Genomic DNA, 16,364 nt, shown 5'->3' with positions numbered 1-16,364 from the left:
CCTTGGCTGAGAGGTTTGTCTGTCTTCAGCTGAGGGACATAGTGCCCGGTCAGCCTCCGTAGGCCTGCCTACCTCTGGCACTTATTTAATGGAGGGTTTATTATGTTCATTAGTAGTCTGGGAATGGGAAAAAATGTATATCCTGTGCCTATTTGAATTAAACCGTTATTATCAGGCAGGCATGCACAATGGTAGAAGGTACGTGATATTGGTTAATGGACAAGGGCTCTTTAAAAGGGTTTAGGGGTCAGCACAACCCAGTTGGTTCAGCTTCAGTGGGTCAGTTCAACATGTCCTCATACTGAAGGCCTTACACTGTCACCTGGTGGTCTTAACCAGTAACATATATCATTTTATGGATATTTACAAAAAATCCTTAGGGATATGTATTACACTTCTTAACCAGTCTAATTTCTTTTTTCATATTTCATTTTTTGTTTTTATATAGTCAATGCTTCATATCCCAAATCCGCCAACCCAAGTGACAAAAAATGATACCTTGAAAGTCAGAATTTAGGGTGTTTGAAAAGCTATTTGGTCCACTACTTGTACTCTTGTTCATCTGGATTCTGGACAGTACCTGAAACGACACACTGCCCCCTTCTGTGCAGGCATACTAAACCTTTGTTCTTAGTATACTTGTCATGCATGTGGTGATCAGATGTATGGCACGTTGCTGATGCTCTTTTGTACATGGTAAGATGAATGGGCACCAGTTAAATAGATGCACAGACGCTGCACTTCACACTCACTAATATTCAGTACCTTAGTACCTGTTGCATCTGTGTGTTCAATCTAGAATGTTCTGGACTGATGCTCACACCCTGACATAACCCCAGAGACCAGTGCCTCTTCCTGACCATTTACACAGACTTGAGATTCAGATTTCATACACAATGCACACACACGTACACACACAAACACAGGGACCAGCATAGCTGCTTTGGTTGTCATGACTGAGGAGATTAGGGGCTGAAGTGGGAACAGCTGGCCTCTTCCCCCCTCTTCCTCTCGGTTGATGTGACAGACACAGTGGATGGCAGTGGAGTTTAATTGTGTTGAAAGAGAGAAGGGATTAGTGACGCATGTCCTTGCTGAAAAAATAGCATAGACAGGCTTATTTTGCAATCTGGTGCATGCTGGTCTATCCTGGTCAGTGTTGGGTGTGTGCTGGCCTAGCTGGTTGGTTTGGCCTCCTAGCTAGTCAAGGTGGTCATGTAAAATACCAGCCTCGGCTGAGTTTTTGATAGTGACCAGCTCATGCGGGTGATGTTGGTGACCAAGCTTGTCCATGCTAACCTTTCCAAATCATGGTCGTTCTTGCCATATTTGGCAGCATCCAAAATATGAAATACCAGGAACGTCACCATACAATGTTATCCCAAAACCATGGTCTGATACGATTCCCACGATTCAATATATAGTGATGCAATGCTGTGATTTTGGTATTATTCGAACATTCCAAACATATATTTCTCACCATATGTCTGCTGCAAAAGGACCAGAGAAAGCCATGAGAAAAATATGTTAGGGGTAAAAAGTATCTAAAAACAAAGTGCAACTGCAAAAATAACATTGTTCAAACGACATGATATAATATATAATGTCAAACAAATATCAAATAGTTAACTGTATCCGTTACATCCCTCCATCACTAACGGTCACCAGTGACTTAAACACAGTGAAGCCTGCCACCAGCCAAAACACATTAAAGGCTCCTATACAATGCAGGTCAGCAGTGACCATGTGCAAGAACAAAAACATAGCGATTGCTGGAAACCAGCGGTTATTTCAGAAGTTGTGTGTCAGAATATCTGTCAGCATGACGGGACTAAGTGTCTACACACTTCTGTGCCAACACAGTCTCACACACATGCATGCCTGTTTAGTGAAATTAACAGCAGTGTGTGGCACACATAGCGTTTATGTCAAAAGTCAATATCCCACTATTCCACAAAACTACAGCACATAGTGGAACAGGAATGATGTTGTACCCGTTGTGGAACAGCAGTAACCTCCATGAAATGTGATATTTTGAAAACAGTCATTGTACAAACCTAGCTATACTGCAAAAAGACTACAGTTAGTAAAATATAGTTTTGGATCCAATATTTGCAACAAATGGGAGTTGCTATACTACAACAACATTTCCAAAATGTTAGGATACTGCGTAAAATGCAAACACAAACAGAACGCAATAATGTGCAAATATATCCCAATATTTAATAGTAAATAGTACAAAGACAACATGTCAAATGTTGAAACTGAGAAATTGTATGTTTTTGTAAAAATAATGGCCAATTTTAATTTGATGCCAGCAACACGTTTAAATTGTTTTGGGACAGAGGCATGTATACCACTGTGTTGCATCACCTCTTATTTTAACAATACTTTTAACAAATACGTTTGGGAATTGAGGAGACCACTGCTGTAGTTTTTAAAGTGAAATGTTTTCCCATTCTTGGTTGATACAGGCTTTCAACGGATCAGCAGTTCAGGGTCTCCTTTGTATTTTTCGTTTCATCAAATGTTTTTATCGTTTGCACCAATTGTTTTCAATAGGTGACAGGTCTGGACTGCAGGCAGGCAAGTTTAGCACCCAGAATATTTTACTACGGAGCCATGCTGTTGTAATATGTGCAGAATGTGGTTTGGCATTGTCTTGCTGAAATAAGCAAGGCCTTCCCTGAAAAAGACGTTGTCTGGATGGCAGCATATGTTTCTCCAAAGCCTGTACATATTGCTCAGCATTAATGGTGCCTTCACAGATGTGCACGTCAACTATGCCATGTGCACTAATGCCCCACCATACCATCACGGATGCTGGGTTTGAACTATGCCCTGATAAGAAGCCAGATGGTCCCTATCCTCTTTAGTCCAGAGGACGCAGCATCCATGATTCCCAAAAATTATCTCAAATTTTGATTTGTCAGACCACAGGACAGTTTTCCACTTCGCCTCAGTCAATCTTTAAGCTCGGGTCCAGATAAGGAGGCAGAGGTTCTGGACAGAATAATATCTGTCTTTAATGCAGTGCCGTCTGATGGCACAAAGATCATGAACATCTTATATTGGTTTTTCGGCCTTGTCCCTTGCATACAGCGATTTCTCCAGGTTCTCTGAATCTTTTAATGATATTATGTAACATAGATGATGAGATCCCCAAACTCTTTGCAATTTTACGATGAGAAATGCTATTCTCAAATTGTTCTATTATTTGCGTGCGCAGTCTTTCACAGAGTGGTTAACCCCTCCCCATCCTCATTTCTGACAGACCCATCCTCTCTGGAATGATCTTTTAATACTCAATCATGTTACTGACCTGATGCCAATTTACCTAATTTGTTGTGTGATATTCCACAAGGTTACGTTTTTTAGCATTACACAACTTTTCTAGTCTTTTGTTTCCTCTGTTGTTTCTTTTAAAAATATATTTTAAAGAAACAATAACATTTCTCAGTTTCAACATTTGATATGTTGTCTTTACACTATTTTCTATTGAATATAGGGTTTACATGATTTGCACATCATTGCATTCGGTTTTTATTTACATTTTACGTATCGTCCCAACTTATTTGGAAACAGGGTTGTACTATAAACTAACTGCAATCATCTTTTGTAAGGAAGTAATGTGATCATCACCCACAACAACAATAAAACAAGAAAATAGTTTCCCAGTTGTTTTTTATGTTATTTTGTATCCCTTCTAATTTTGGGGCATACACTGAAAGTACAACTCACAACACTATCAGCCGTAGACATCTGATTCTTTTTTTTGTTTGTTATATCGATACATCATGAACCAAAAACAATGAGTTACAGAAAACAGACTGAGACCAAAGAACAATCAGCACTTTCACAACATCCAAAGGAAAGGTTCACGCAAAAAACAATTTCTGTATCTTCTCCACCTGGAACCCTCTCTTATCTCTTAACTGCTTCTCTGTCTATCTGTTTGAACTAAGAAGAGAATGGAGTAATCAAGAGTTATTCAAAACTAATAAACCACAATGACATAAACTATTCTTTTTTTTCTTCTTTTTTTTTTACAAAAGGAGGATGAGACTACATCTCTATGACAGCCTTGTTTTGAAACTACTAGACAAGTCAAGTTGTGACCCCTCCCATTCTGATCTACCTACATTTCCCTTTATGTTTGAGTGAAGGAATTGTTTATGTGTGGAACTTGTTACTGTACATTCTATCTATCATAACAGACTCTGTTCAGGAAACGGACCCCTAAATTTAGAGACAAGCTCTTTGTCTAACAGAGCTCTTGTTCTAGAACCCAACATCTTGACAGTGACTTCTGGCTTCCTAAACCTTTAAATTCTGGAGCCATGTCATTTTTTTTTGCAAATTCCTCCTCTTTTAAAACAAAAGGCCAGGATGGCCAACTTACAGTTTTCACAAACTAAACAATTTACTCACACACTACCAAACTGACAGACTACTCAAATTAATTTGGAAGCAATACAATACAAAAGTCCATACGGTTTGACCCAAAGGTACAGTGCATGTCCATTGAGAGCACCAGAATATCACCAAGCCAATTACATTGACTCTAGAGTAGGCCCTTCGTCAGAACACTCCTCTGAGCCCCTTCCGGTTATAGGTTCCTTTGACTGTAGGGATCTGACAGGTGACTCAGCCAATCGGGGCATCTCACTGTCTTCTATTTTGCTTATAGTGGCCGGGCCTTGGGCTGGTTCATCCATCGGGTCATTGCTGGTGTTGAGGAAGGCTTGGTACTGGTTCCAGAAGCCCACATTGCTCCTGGTGGCTGGGGGGTTGGAGGAAGTTGTAGGTGTGTTAGCAGGAAGTCGCTCAGAGGCAGAGCGACCGCTCCGTGCCGAAGGGCGCATTGTCTTGACAACGCCTCCATGATGCTTCATGTGTCCCTGGGGAAGAACATGAAAATAACAGATAGCCTAAGTGACACTCCATCAAACCTCTGAGTCACAATTTACATCACAAACATTTAACTTGACTGATTTACCTCAGTATTTATGAAGCATCCTCTCCATGCAGTATGGTCAAATGTTTAATGACTTAGTCCTAGTCCCCAACTATTTACTTATATCTAGAATAATATTTGTTTTGGGGTTTGGAATTTTTCTTTTATTTTACCTATAAAGCACTAAAATGTCATATGGAGAACTCATAGAACCCTACTACACATAGCTCCACTAATAACTAAGTTCAGCTGGCTAATATCCCACAAGCCACAAAATGTGTTTTTTTATTACACTTGTTTTAACATAGCTGGAGCCATTGTATTTTGATTATCAGAATGTATTTGATTTGCGTGCCCTTGACAAACCTATATCGGGCATCCTCTTAAACTTAAAATGTCTTCACCTATACTCAACAACAATAGATAATTGGATTAGGAGAATTAACTATTTGGAGGTACTAAAGATGAGCCTTTCACTTAGAAACCTTCTTTATAATTTCAGGCATCTTGGACGAGGGTGATTATCTAATTTATTCAGTGCTTTTCAGCAGATTCTTCAACACAACAACACAATGCACCTTGATTTAATTATGCTTGTCCAGCTAGCTAGGTTCTCTGTCCCTGTTTCTGGTAGTTACTCAGCTGTTTACCACTGAATAGACATCAGCAGTCAATCTATTTTCTGTTATGCGGGTTCCTACTAAACCAGGGTGTTTTGCTAGGCTTCCTAGACAACTAGGTAACTGGCTGAATAACTAAACTTAACTGGCTAGCAATCTTGCTGGCAAAAAAATCTAATTTTCTTTTGACATTATTGGGGGATTTGTTGGGTTAACGTAGACTTACAAACATGGGTGTATATTAACAATTTGCTTGTAAGTTTGTTGAAAATGAAATCGAAACTAGTAGATATAAGGACACCTGATTTTTTTTTAATTTGAAAAACATTCTGTCAGAGTTTACATTGTCAATAAAAGCCCAGCTGGCTGGGTTGTCTTTAGGACGTCACACCACACATACATTTCTTTTAACGTGACTTAAAATATTCTGAATTCTGATTCATTGGTTTAATCAAATTTACAAAGAAACATCTACAAAGTAGTAATCAGGTAGTCCACGAACATGCATTCCATAAGAGAGGACTCAGTTCTTCACCAACCCCACACCAATCTACAATACTTAATTCTCTCCCCAATTCTCTTACCTTCAGTCCACTCCGGCTGGCATACTCTTTCCCACACTCTGCACAGCTATAGGTCTTTTTCTCTGGGCGCGACATGGGAGGGGGGAGAGTGGGAGCCAGATTGATTGGAATGGTGCTTTCTAGTCTGTCACTGACACCACCAATCCCATCCTCTTTCCCGTGGGAGCTGATGTACACCCCCTGCCTCGTCTCCCTGGCGTAGGGGACAGCTTTCTGGGAAACATCCCTAGCGTCAGTGTCGTCTGTCTCTCCAGTTTCGGTTGGTAGTGCCATTCTTGGGTCCATATCGGCTATTGGGGCTTGGTCTGGCATTTGTGCAGCAGGTTCCACCCGGTCTTCTTCTGTGGGCTTTGGGCTTTGGGGTTTAAGGGTCTGTTCTGGGTCTGATGAGGGTTTAGGGTCCTCTGGGCTAATAGCGGCGATAAACGACGGGGCCGGGCTGGGGTGTGCCACTGGGGCACCAAGGGTTGGAGTGCTCAGCAGATCCTCCAGGTTTGATCTGGGGCCAGAGAAGACATCAAGAGAATGGGCATTCTCACCCAATAGACAATCTGACATCATGAGACTGGACAAGGGGGCGGATTTGGTGACAGTGGAGGGGGTGGGGGCAGAGCTCGTCTTATTGGCAGGAATCTCAGTGCTTGTATCTCGTAGTTCAGCATGTTGGTCTTCACTGACCGGGGACCTTGGATCTCCAAAATGTGGGGACGGCGAGGCCATGCTGACATGCAGTATCGGCGGCTCTGCACTACTGGGTGGGGGGGGGTGTGATGTGGAGTCCAGGAAAGGGTCAGGGCTGAGATCAGAGGGTGGGATCAGGTCGGGACTGGAGTCAGATCTGTTCGGGTCCCCAACACAGTCTGGTGATTTCACACTGGCTGATAAGTGGGCAGAGCCTTCCACTAGGGTTTGAAAGTGGGTGAATGACGCTGAGCTCTTTGACTGGCTGCCAGAGGATGCAGTGGAGTTCTCAGTGGACATCTTGGGAGTGTCACTGGCCTGGGCCTGGGCCTGGGCCTGGAGCTCAGCGATGGCATCCGGCGCCTCTGAGGGCTCCGGCAGAGATTCTGAAACACCCTCAGGTGGCAGTTGTCCTCCCAGGTGCATGCGGATGTGGTGCTGCAGCACCAGTGCATTGGTGAACTTGCGCTGGCACAGCGGACAAGAGTTCTGGGCGCGGGAATTGGGAGGGCGCGCGCGGTGCGTGGCCAGATGGGACCGCAGGCTGCCCTTTGTGGAGAAGGAGCGTCCACACAGTTTACAGGGGAAGGGGCGCTCACCCAGGTGGGTGGCCTGGTGCAGACGCAGTGCCCTGGGGCAGCTCAGCACACGCAGACACACCCCACACTGGTTAGGGACCAGGGAGCTGGTGCTCATGATGCCCAGGCCAGGGAGGGTGGCACCTGCCAGAGTGCTGCCACCGTTGGCACTCATGCCCAGAGCAGCCACCATCTCCCTGGTGAAGTTGGAGATGGAGGCAGGTGCGTGGGTGGAGGATGGTGGGGAAGCCATCACGTAAGTGCTGGAGGTGCTGGCACCCATCAGGCCGCTACTGAAAAACCCTGCAGAGGCCATGCTGCTGTGGGAGGTCTCCCCTGAGGAAGAAGCCCAGGTAGAGGGGGTGGGAGGCTCCTTCTCCAGCTTCTCAACTAAACGCTGTAGCTTGGAGGTGTCTGAGGAGGGAGTGGAGGAGGAGGTGGAGGGGGAGGACGTAGATGCTTGGGCTTTAGGATAGTGGGAAAAGGGAAAGGAGAGCTGAGAGTGGGCAGAGGAGAGGTGGGAGGAGCTCGGGGTAGTGGGCGGAGGACGGAGCAGTCCCAGAGCAGGGTGGTGATGGTGGTGGGGGCCAGAGGGAAACAGGAGTTTAGGGAGGTGGGCCAGCTGGGAGTAAGCAGAGTGAGACATCATGGGAGGATGAGGGGGCGTGTTCTCATCAAAACGCTGCTGTTTTGCACCCTTAAAGAACCCAGCGATGGCGGAGGCGGACGAGGAGGGCACAGAGAGGAGGGAGGAGGCAAGGGAGGACGATACAGAGGAGGAGGAGGATGTGAGTGAGGGAGCAGCGGAGGACATGGAGGCAGCAGCGGCCGCAGCGGCAGCTTGGTTGAGGCGCAGGAGGGAGTGGGCGGTGGAGATGAGGGCTAGGTCCACACTGGGAGGCAGCGGCAACGAGGAAGGCGGCGCACCCGAGGACGACCCCAGAGAGAAGCCTCCCCCGGACCCTCCCACCTCCATGCCGTCTCCATACAGGTCATCCTCAGCCCGCCTTTTGTGGCGCCTCTGAGCCTGTGCCGCGCTGACGCTCAGACCTGTGCTGCTCATTGGCTGACTTTGGGGTTCAGATCCGCCCACTGGCCCCATGCCCGGCCCAAATAGGGACGGGGGGAGGAGGGAGAGGGAGAGCTCGGGGTTCTGCTCGCGGTGGCGGAGGAAGTGCACCTTGAGGTTGCCCCGGGTGGTGAAACGGCTGAGACAAACGGGGCACTGGTAGGGCCTCTCGCCTGTGTGGGAGCGCAGGTGGATCTGTAGAGACGAGTCACTGCTGAACAGCTTCCCGCAGAACCGACAGGCGTGCTGCAGACGCCCCATGGAGGAGGACGAGGACCCCACGGAGGAAACCGACAGGTGGGCCTCCTGAGAGGAGGGTGGTGCCAAAGATGTGGTGCTGGGAACAGGCGGGGTGAGGAAGGACAGGCCACTGTGGCCGCTGGCTGATGTGGTGTTGGGGGATTTCTCATGGAGGTAACGGGCGGGCAGGGCCAGGGAAAGGGCCAGGGGGTAGTTAGATGATGCCATGGTGGAGATGGCAGAGGAGGCAGAGGAGGAAGAGGAAGAAGAGGACGGGCGGACACTGGTCCCTGGGTAAAGATAAGACCCAGTAACCCCTCCAGCACTCTCCATCTGGGGCTTGTGGGGCCGCAGAACATGGGACAGGGGGTGGCTGGGCTTTGAGGGCTTAGAGGCAGGTTGAGGAGGGAGTAGAGAGGAGAAGCAGGCCAGGAGAGGGGCTACAGAGCACGGAGGCTGAGTGGGTGTAGACTGGGTAGGACTGGAGGTCTTGTCAATGCCCTCCAGACAGAGCTGGGGCAGAGGAGGCAGGAGGATCTGGGGGGCCTCCAGGGCACAGGAGGCCCCTCCCAGCCGCAGGACCTGCCTGCAGATCTCCTCTGTCATCTGCATCTGGTGGATCTGCCTCTGCTGCAGCACCCGGAGCTCCTCCAGGATCACTGCGATGCTCAGGTGGGCACGGGGCTGGGGGGCTGAGGCAGCACTAGGGCTCGGGGAAGGTGTCACAGGGCTGGGGGGGCCTTCAGGCACGGGGCTGGGACTGCCAGGGTGGGGCGGGGGACAGAGAGAGGCGGAGGAGGAGGAGGAGGAAGACGACGTGGTGGTCGTGGCTGAAACGCCTAGCTTAGGGGACGCCATGAGAGAGCAGGGAGGGTGGTTCTGACTGGAGGGAGACGTGGAGGTGGTGTTGGGAAGGCACAGGACAGTCTGGGAGGAGAGTGAGGGGTGGGGGAAGTCAGGAGAAAGGGAGGACTGGAGGTCTGTAAGGGAGATGGGGCAGGGTGTGGGCTGGCCAGGGGAGCGGGACAGGGGGGAGCCCTCGCTTGGTAGAGAGGGGGTGTGAAGCACCCCGAAGTAGGGACGGGGAGCCAGGGGGGGCTGGTAGCTCTGAGGAGAGGAGGAGGATGAAGAGGAGGAGGAGTCAGTGGCCAGAAGAAAGGAGAAAGACTTCACTGCAGACTGGTCATCTGCGATGAGTAGAAAAAGAAGAAGGACAGTTGACTTAGTTGTTGTCAGACTGATCGTAATAGCGCTATGAATCTCTTAACACATTACTTTTCCATCACTTTTGGTTCATATAACTCAGTGAAGTGTATTGTAACACTACCCAGAATCCCCTGCCACAGGTCTGGCTTATCTGACAGTGAATGTTGACACATCAATGATGATTAGTCTCTTCACCCCCCTCCCATCCCCCTGGACTGCAAGACTACACCAGGCACCTTGTTTCCACGGCAACACATGGCAGAGGACAATGCACCCTAAAACCTGTGAAAACCCTGCCCTCCGAAAAAAGATGCATTAGACATGCTCTCTCCAACACAATACTCTCCCTCCTTCTCTCTCTCTTTCTTTTTTTTCTCTCCATTTATTTTGTCTTTCATCATTTGGTCCTCCCTTCCCCCATTATCCAGTGGGGTGACAGGGGTTAGGCTGTCTGTGGGTACTGGACATTGTGTAGTGGCTGTGATTGGCTGCCATACTTGACCTTAGGGTCACATTCCTTTTACATTCTGGACAGGCAAAGGAAGAAGTTGGGGACTACCGGAAAGACAAGATGACTCACATAACATCAATAACTACACTTCAATACCAAACACACACACACACAAAAGCAAACACCTAACAGACACATATTAACTACACCCAGTCACAATGTTGCTACACTACTACAATGTTACTAAACTATGACACCTAACTAGCCCTCTGCTGACTATTCGCACACCTACTACTGTATGAACGCATTAAGACACAAACTGACACACAAACAGACACTCATACACTTAAAGATTCACACTAGTTCTTGGGTACGTTCATGCCTCACTGCTCAACCACAAAGCTGTAGAAGGACAATGGGGTCTCATTCTATTGTACTTACAACACCTCTCATGGTCATCCGTTCCTGTACTAACTCTCTTCCATCTCTGTCTTCCCAAACTCAAAACACACATATTTTTTATTAGAGAGATGATATATGTCAGTGTAATACTGCTACATCTTCTCTACACTGTGAAGGCTTCACGTTTTCTCATCTTTCTTACTCTGTATATACCCACTAGCTGGGTGGTCTGTGTCTTTGAACCTGGCAGTAAAGGGGTGGTGAGGGCAGGAATGGAAAAACGAATGAAAGGCTCAGAACATTTAAAAAAAGACCACAAGACAAAGTAATGCAACTTTAGATTTGATAGGTGTCAACGTTTTAAATTAAACTATCGCGAAAAAATATTGTTCTGGCTCATTAAACGTGCCACCACACAATCACTGTTCTGTATATTAATTTAAATAAGATACTGTAACAAAAAATAAATTAACAAAAAACTGCATATTGGATATAGCATCTAGCTCATGTATAAAAACAACTGTTGTTACTATATTTGTTTAACACAAAAAACTATGTGATGAAGAAAAAAAACATTCGGCAAAGAAACACAAAAAGTGTACTATTTGCATACTATTATTTACTGTATCAGTTGTTAACTTGAAATCAAAATTTTACAATTTCTCACCATGATCTATCCGAGAGCCGGCAGGGAGCGGGCTCATGAGCTGCTGGGGCCGTTTCTGTTTCCGACGAGACATGCTTCAGCAGGACGGGACTGATGCAGAGGCACATGGGCCAACGGAATGCTTAGACCCCCCCTCTGTACACTGAGAAAGTGGTTTACTAAATAACGCGAATAAGAAGCAATTCGCAGGTTATTTTGCGCTACAAATATGCAACTCCATTGTTGGCATGGTTGTGCAAAAGGGAAAAACTAACTAGGGATGTTTGTCAGTTTTTTCTCTCAACAAGTCTTGCTGCTTAAACTCTGTATTAGACGGCCCCTCGTTCTTCTCACATAAAACACACACACAGTCCTCTTGTTCAACCACTAGATTTGCATTCAAATGGCGACTGAACACCACTTCTTTTGAACCATGACTCCTCCTCACTCCTATTGCCCCTTCTAGTAACCCACCTTACCTACAAAAAACAATTACGTTCAGTCCTTTAGACATAATTGAGAGAACACCAAAAAGTGCAGTCCTCTGATTTCAGTAAATATTTTAGTTTCCCCATTACTCATATTAAACATTGACGTTTAGTTTATTGCATAATGTTCTAGATTAGGCTAATTGTTGGACAATTTATTTACTCATAATACACACGAATTTGATTGAACTTTACATTACATAAGTATATAGCCTGTGTTTTAGCGCGAGTGCGTGCCTGTTTGGGTACAGGTATGCCAACAAAATGACGTCCTCCCTTTATATTGACTATAGGCCTAGTATTCAAAGAGGTATGTCCAGTCAACTGCTTATGATTAACCGACAGTGAAAAGCAGCGCCCAACGATTTCGGTGGAACTCCAACTTGGAATTTCAACTACCTCCCCACCAGCGTTCCGATGCACGAGCTCCATTAACAGGCACTGAATGAACTGGAATTCGCAACAATGGCGCTAGGACACAGCTGAGTGAGCATCACCCTCTGCGAGCCTCTCGAATACACAGGACCACTGATGCGACGCACAATGCTTCCTTTTTAACCTCCGGCTCTACTGCTTACCACGTGGAGAGGTAGGATAATGAAAGGGAGGGATGGCCAGAGTGAGGGAAAAAAAATCTGGTCCGATTCGTACCCCCCCCCCCAACACACACACACACACGAGCGAGCGCGCATCCACACGCGCACGCACCTACACACCACCTTGTCGTGTTGTTTCGTGTACATTTGGTCCCCTGCGAGTAAAATGTTCTCTCCTCTAAATCTGATGGCATGATTAAGACCCCTCACAGATGCTTTTCAGCCCCAGCAAGCTCCAATGCTGTACGCATACTAATCAACCAACGCGTTTCAACGATTATAGGCCTTGAGATGTTGCTGCTGGGTGGAGAAACCTTACCACACACGTATTTTAGATCAAGGCCATAATCGTATACGCACAGGATATATGTTATATTGTTGGCCTGTACACAATCAAACTGCATGACAAGTTCACTCCGAACAAACGTATATTAGAAATATTTTAGCCAACCATAATCAATTAGCTGCAATGACCAAAATGATGGGTCTGCGTTTTCCTGTAGAGAATAACATTACGCACTTGGGCAATATCGCAGTTGGCCAACATTAATACCATTCATACAAATTCTGTAGTCTTTATTCTGAAATCATTTTGTGTAATTTTTGCATGTTTCCTTTACCTGATTTCTTTAGAAATGTAGAAATACTTAAGGAGCAATGCCATTATGTAGGCCTATACCGGACCGCACATCTGGGACAGATATTAGTCTCCGCAAAACACACCTCTCTTACTAATACACACACAGAGGTGTTGCATCCATTTGTGTACTCCAAATCGGTTTACAGAATAATATTTTTTTAATAAACAATCAAATTAAAATAACAAAGTCTGTCATTCACTACCACGATTGAAAATGTTCCAGCCTATAAAATGGTTTCCCATTTAGACTGTAGTTGGCACCATCGGAGGCTATTCTGTTTAGAGGGATATTGCTTACTTGTGTCAATAACCAATAATATGTATTCATTTGTAACGATGCATTTGTCATTCTTGCCTCCTATAATTTGGGCATTTAATGTATAGTTTTTGGATAAACGTGACTACTACCGGACAGTCATGTAAGCTATGTACTGATTTGACTGTTTAATGTGGCCTACATGTTACATTTTAGAATAACCTTTGTTAGACTGTATTTAGGCTATATTTAAACAATTCAAGTCTAGAAACCGCTTCATAGTAAAAATAAACAACCAAAACAAAGAATTCATAAATGCCGTATCTTATCATAAACCAAACTATTTATTTATATAAAACATAGCCTATTGTGGCAACAAAGCGTTTGTGTTTTTCGTACCATCGTACCAGTGACGATCAAACATTTTATAAACATCTGAGAACATGCGCGATAACTTCTGCTGTCCCGCTACTGTACCGGCGACCTGTTGCATGCCTGCGCGCGCACTGATCATAACAAGTTATGATTTCATAAATTATTATGACTGCCCCATAATATCGCTACAAATTGCTCATATACATCGTTTACGTCGTCGACATAAATAAGATAAACGACATTACTCACCATGTTAGAATCGATGATTTTTGACAGTGGTTTAACAAAATGATAAAATATGTTTGGCAATACGCTACGTCTCCAAGTCCGGACATCAACATATCCTTTTCCGGCATTCAGCCACAAAGATGCGCAGTCGTCCCTTTGACACCCGGGCGGAACACCGCATTGTTAAATTATTTATTTATATCGTCGCCCTGAAGTGGGATTCTATGATATCCTAAATGTATTAATTCATTGTTTTTACTGACCCAGAGAAACAGGCGGGGGAGGTTGAAGATAGGCTATGCGGTAACGTAAGGGAATTGGATTAGTGTTCCTGTCATCCCCCTCCCCTTCCCTGTTCAACCCTCTTTGTAGGCTATTTGACGAGGGCGGCCCTGTGTCTCTCTGTGGTCTCTGCGGCAGTGACGGCTGTCTATTCGTCGGTCTGTCCGTCCTATCCGGACACTGTCCCGCTATAATTAATGACATTCGTAGACACTTTGACTCTTAGCGTACAGCTAGACTAATCTACACACAGACCATTTTTACCACCTTGCAAATTGCCATGTAACAAATTAATAAATATTCCCTATATAAAATAGGTTGACGATATGGATATAGGAATGTTGAGCTAACAAGTTCCAGGGCAAGACTGTTATTTTCCCACCTGGCTATTTGGCCGCTGCTATGGAATTATTGGTCTATCTCTCTGAAAAGGCCCAATTCTATACAGTTGTAATTAAAATACATACATTTAGCCCAACAGGCTACATATAGAAAATACATTAGGGGCATAAAAATGCCCTGGGCCTAGCAAAATATGCATCCCACTGTAGAAGGCACATGCTGAATGTTAATAGCCAGGGCCTTGTGTTTTTTTACAATCAAAATGTCATCCCAGATCTCATAGACAATACAAGTCAATTAATATATAACATTCAGGCTTTGGTTATGCATATTGGCCAACTCTCCAACCAATCCATCTAATACTATCAGGCTGTGTTGGCATGTATGTAATTATATGACCTTGGAGATGATCTCTCATTTGGTATAAGAACTTACTAGCACTTGAGAGATCTCTGTCTGCCCCAACCAGACAGCGCTGATGGACACAGAGAGCTTTTTATAACAAGTTTTGACATCTGTTATCTCTTCATTATTATGTAGACTAGAGGAATGAGTCCATTAGAGAGCTCACTCTCTCCAAAAACAAGGTTGTATTGTAGGTACAAAGTTGTATAGAGGCCTCTAGTGGTCAAAATCCCATTTTAAAATGGACAGGGGAAGTTGCAACCCAACCAACCCAACTTCAGTCTTTTCTTGAAGAAGAAAACTGTGCGAGACTTGTTGTAGGTTAAGGATGGATCAAAGGATTCCATCCGAGCCACCAGAAATGATCAGGCACTTAATTAAAATCATTAGCAAACAGCATTCAATAACCGCAGGTAGGAGTAAAATACCAACCATAGCTTTATATTGTGACTGCTCAAACAAAGCATTACATACAAGTGGGAGTATGCACCCTTATAGTTTATTTGCCAGCTCGTAGAAGTAGTAGAAGATGAACATTGACTTTTTAAAACTGTAAATGGCAGCTGATGTTCTCGCAGATACCATAATGAGAGACACAGAGATGTGATGTCTACCCAAGTCTATGCTTACAGGGCAGTAAATGCACTCACCAGACACCCCAGTTGGGTGGAGATTTACGTTAAAGGACTAATGGAATGGTCTAAAACTTATAAAAGTCAGACATTTGGGGTTTGGGTGAGTTAATGGTGGCTTGGTGCTCTAGTGGGAAATAGGATACTGGAAAGTGCTAAGTCCAGCATGAATCACTTTTAAGTGCAAGTCATTTTAAAATCAAAACAATTCATCAAACACCACGATTTTCGCTCACTTGAAAAGGTGCTATCATTGCTAATATTAATGTGTTAACTAGGTTGCTGAACATGAAAATATGGTCAGATTAGCTAGATAATCTTCAGTGTTAAACTTGCATTTGTCAACATTGGATATGTTTGAATATTTATGTTAAAATCATCTAGGTTGGAGTTGAACCATCATAATTCAACAGCTAAGGTGGGACTTTTATTTATAATTGTTTTCCAGTATAAAGTCAATCTTCATTCAAGTGAAATTTCCAAATGGGAAGTTATATACATCAGTAATTCTGACAGCATGTGAACAGGACCTATGATGTAGAATCACAGAGACACTTTGCATTAACAACTTGGATTACAAAACTGTTCTGTTATTAATAAGTATGTTACAATATCTCTCTTATTTTCAAATATTCATGCATTCAACTTTTGTTTTTGTTAATTTATATTTTTTTAATAAATTGACA

At 44.6% G+C, this 16,364-nt stretch overlaps 1 protein-coding gene across 2 annotated transcripts; it reads right to left on the bottom strand.

Moving 5' to 3' along the window:
• Positions 1-3,667: 3,667 nt before the first annotated feature.
• sall2 (spalt-like transcription factor 2) lies at positions 3,668-14,405 on the bottom strand. 2 transcript variants are annotated; one of them, XM_010889355.4, is made up of 4 exons: positions 14,039-14,405; positions 11,456-11,597; positions 6,162-9,916; positions 3,668-4,901 (listed from the first exon to the last, which is right to left on the bottom strand). In XM_010889355.4, the coding sequence occupies exons 2-4, from the start codon at positions 11,526-11,528 to the stop codon at positions 4,554-4,556; spliced, it is 4,176 nt and encodes a 1,391-aa protein (XP_010887657.1). In that variant the 5' UTR covers positions 11,529-11,597; positions 14,039-14,405; the 3' UTR covers positions 3,668-4,553. The 2 variants fall into 2 exon arrangements, with proteins under 2 accessions (XP_010887657.1, XP_019901125.1); XM_020045566.2 differs by having other exon boundaries at positions 11,456-11,590.
• Positions 14,406-16,364: the final 1,959 nt, after the last annotated feature.

This window comes from Esox lucius, chromosome 3, assembly GCF_011004845.1.
Source record: "Esox lucius isolate fEsoLuc1 chromosome 3, fEsoLuc1.pri, whole genome shotgun sequence".
Classification (NCBI taxonomy): domain Eukaryota; kingdom Metazoa; phylum Chordata; class Actinopteri; order Esociformes; family Esocidae; genus Esox; species Esox lucius.
This window is presented reverse-complemented; position numbering and strand designations above follow the sequence as displayed.

Coding starts and splice junctions, on each gene's coding strand:
- sall2 (XM_010889355.4), bottom strand. CDS start 11,528: ATGTCTCGTCGGAAACAGAAACGGCCCCAGCAGCTCATGAGCCCGCTC. Junction 9,917..11,455: donor CGGCTCTCGGATAGATCATG/GTGAGAAATTGT, acceptor TACTCATCGCAG/ATGACCAGTCTGCAGTGAAG. Junction 4,902..6,161: donor CCAGCCGGAGTGGACTGAAG/GTAAGAGAATTG, acceptor GTTCTTCCCCAG/GGACACATGAAGCATCATGG.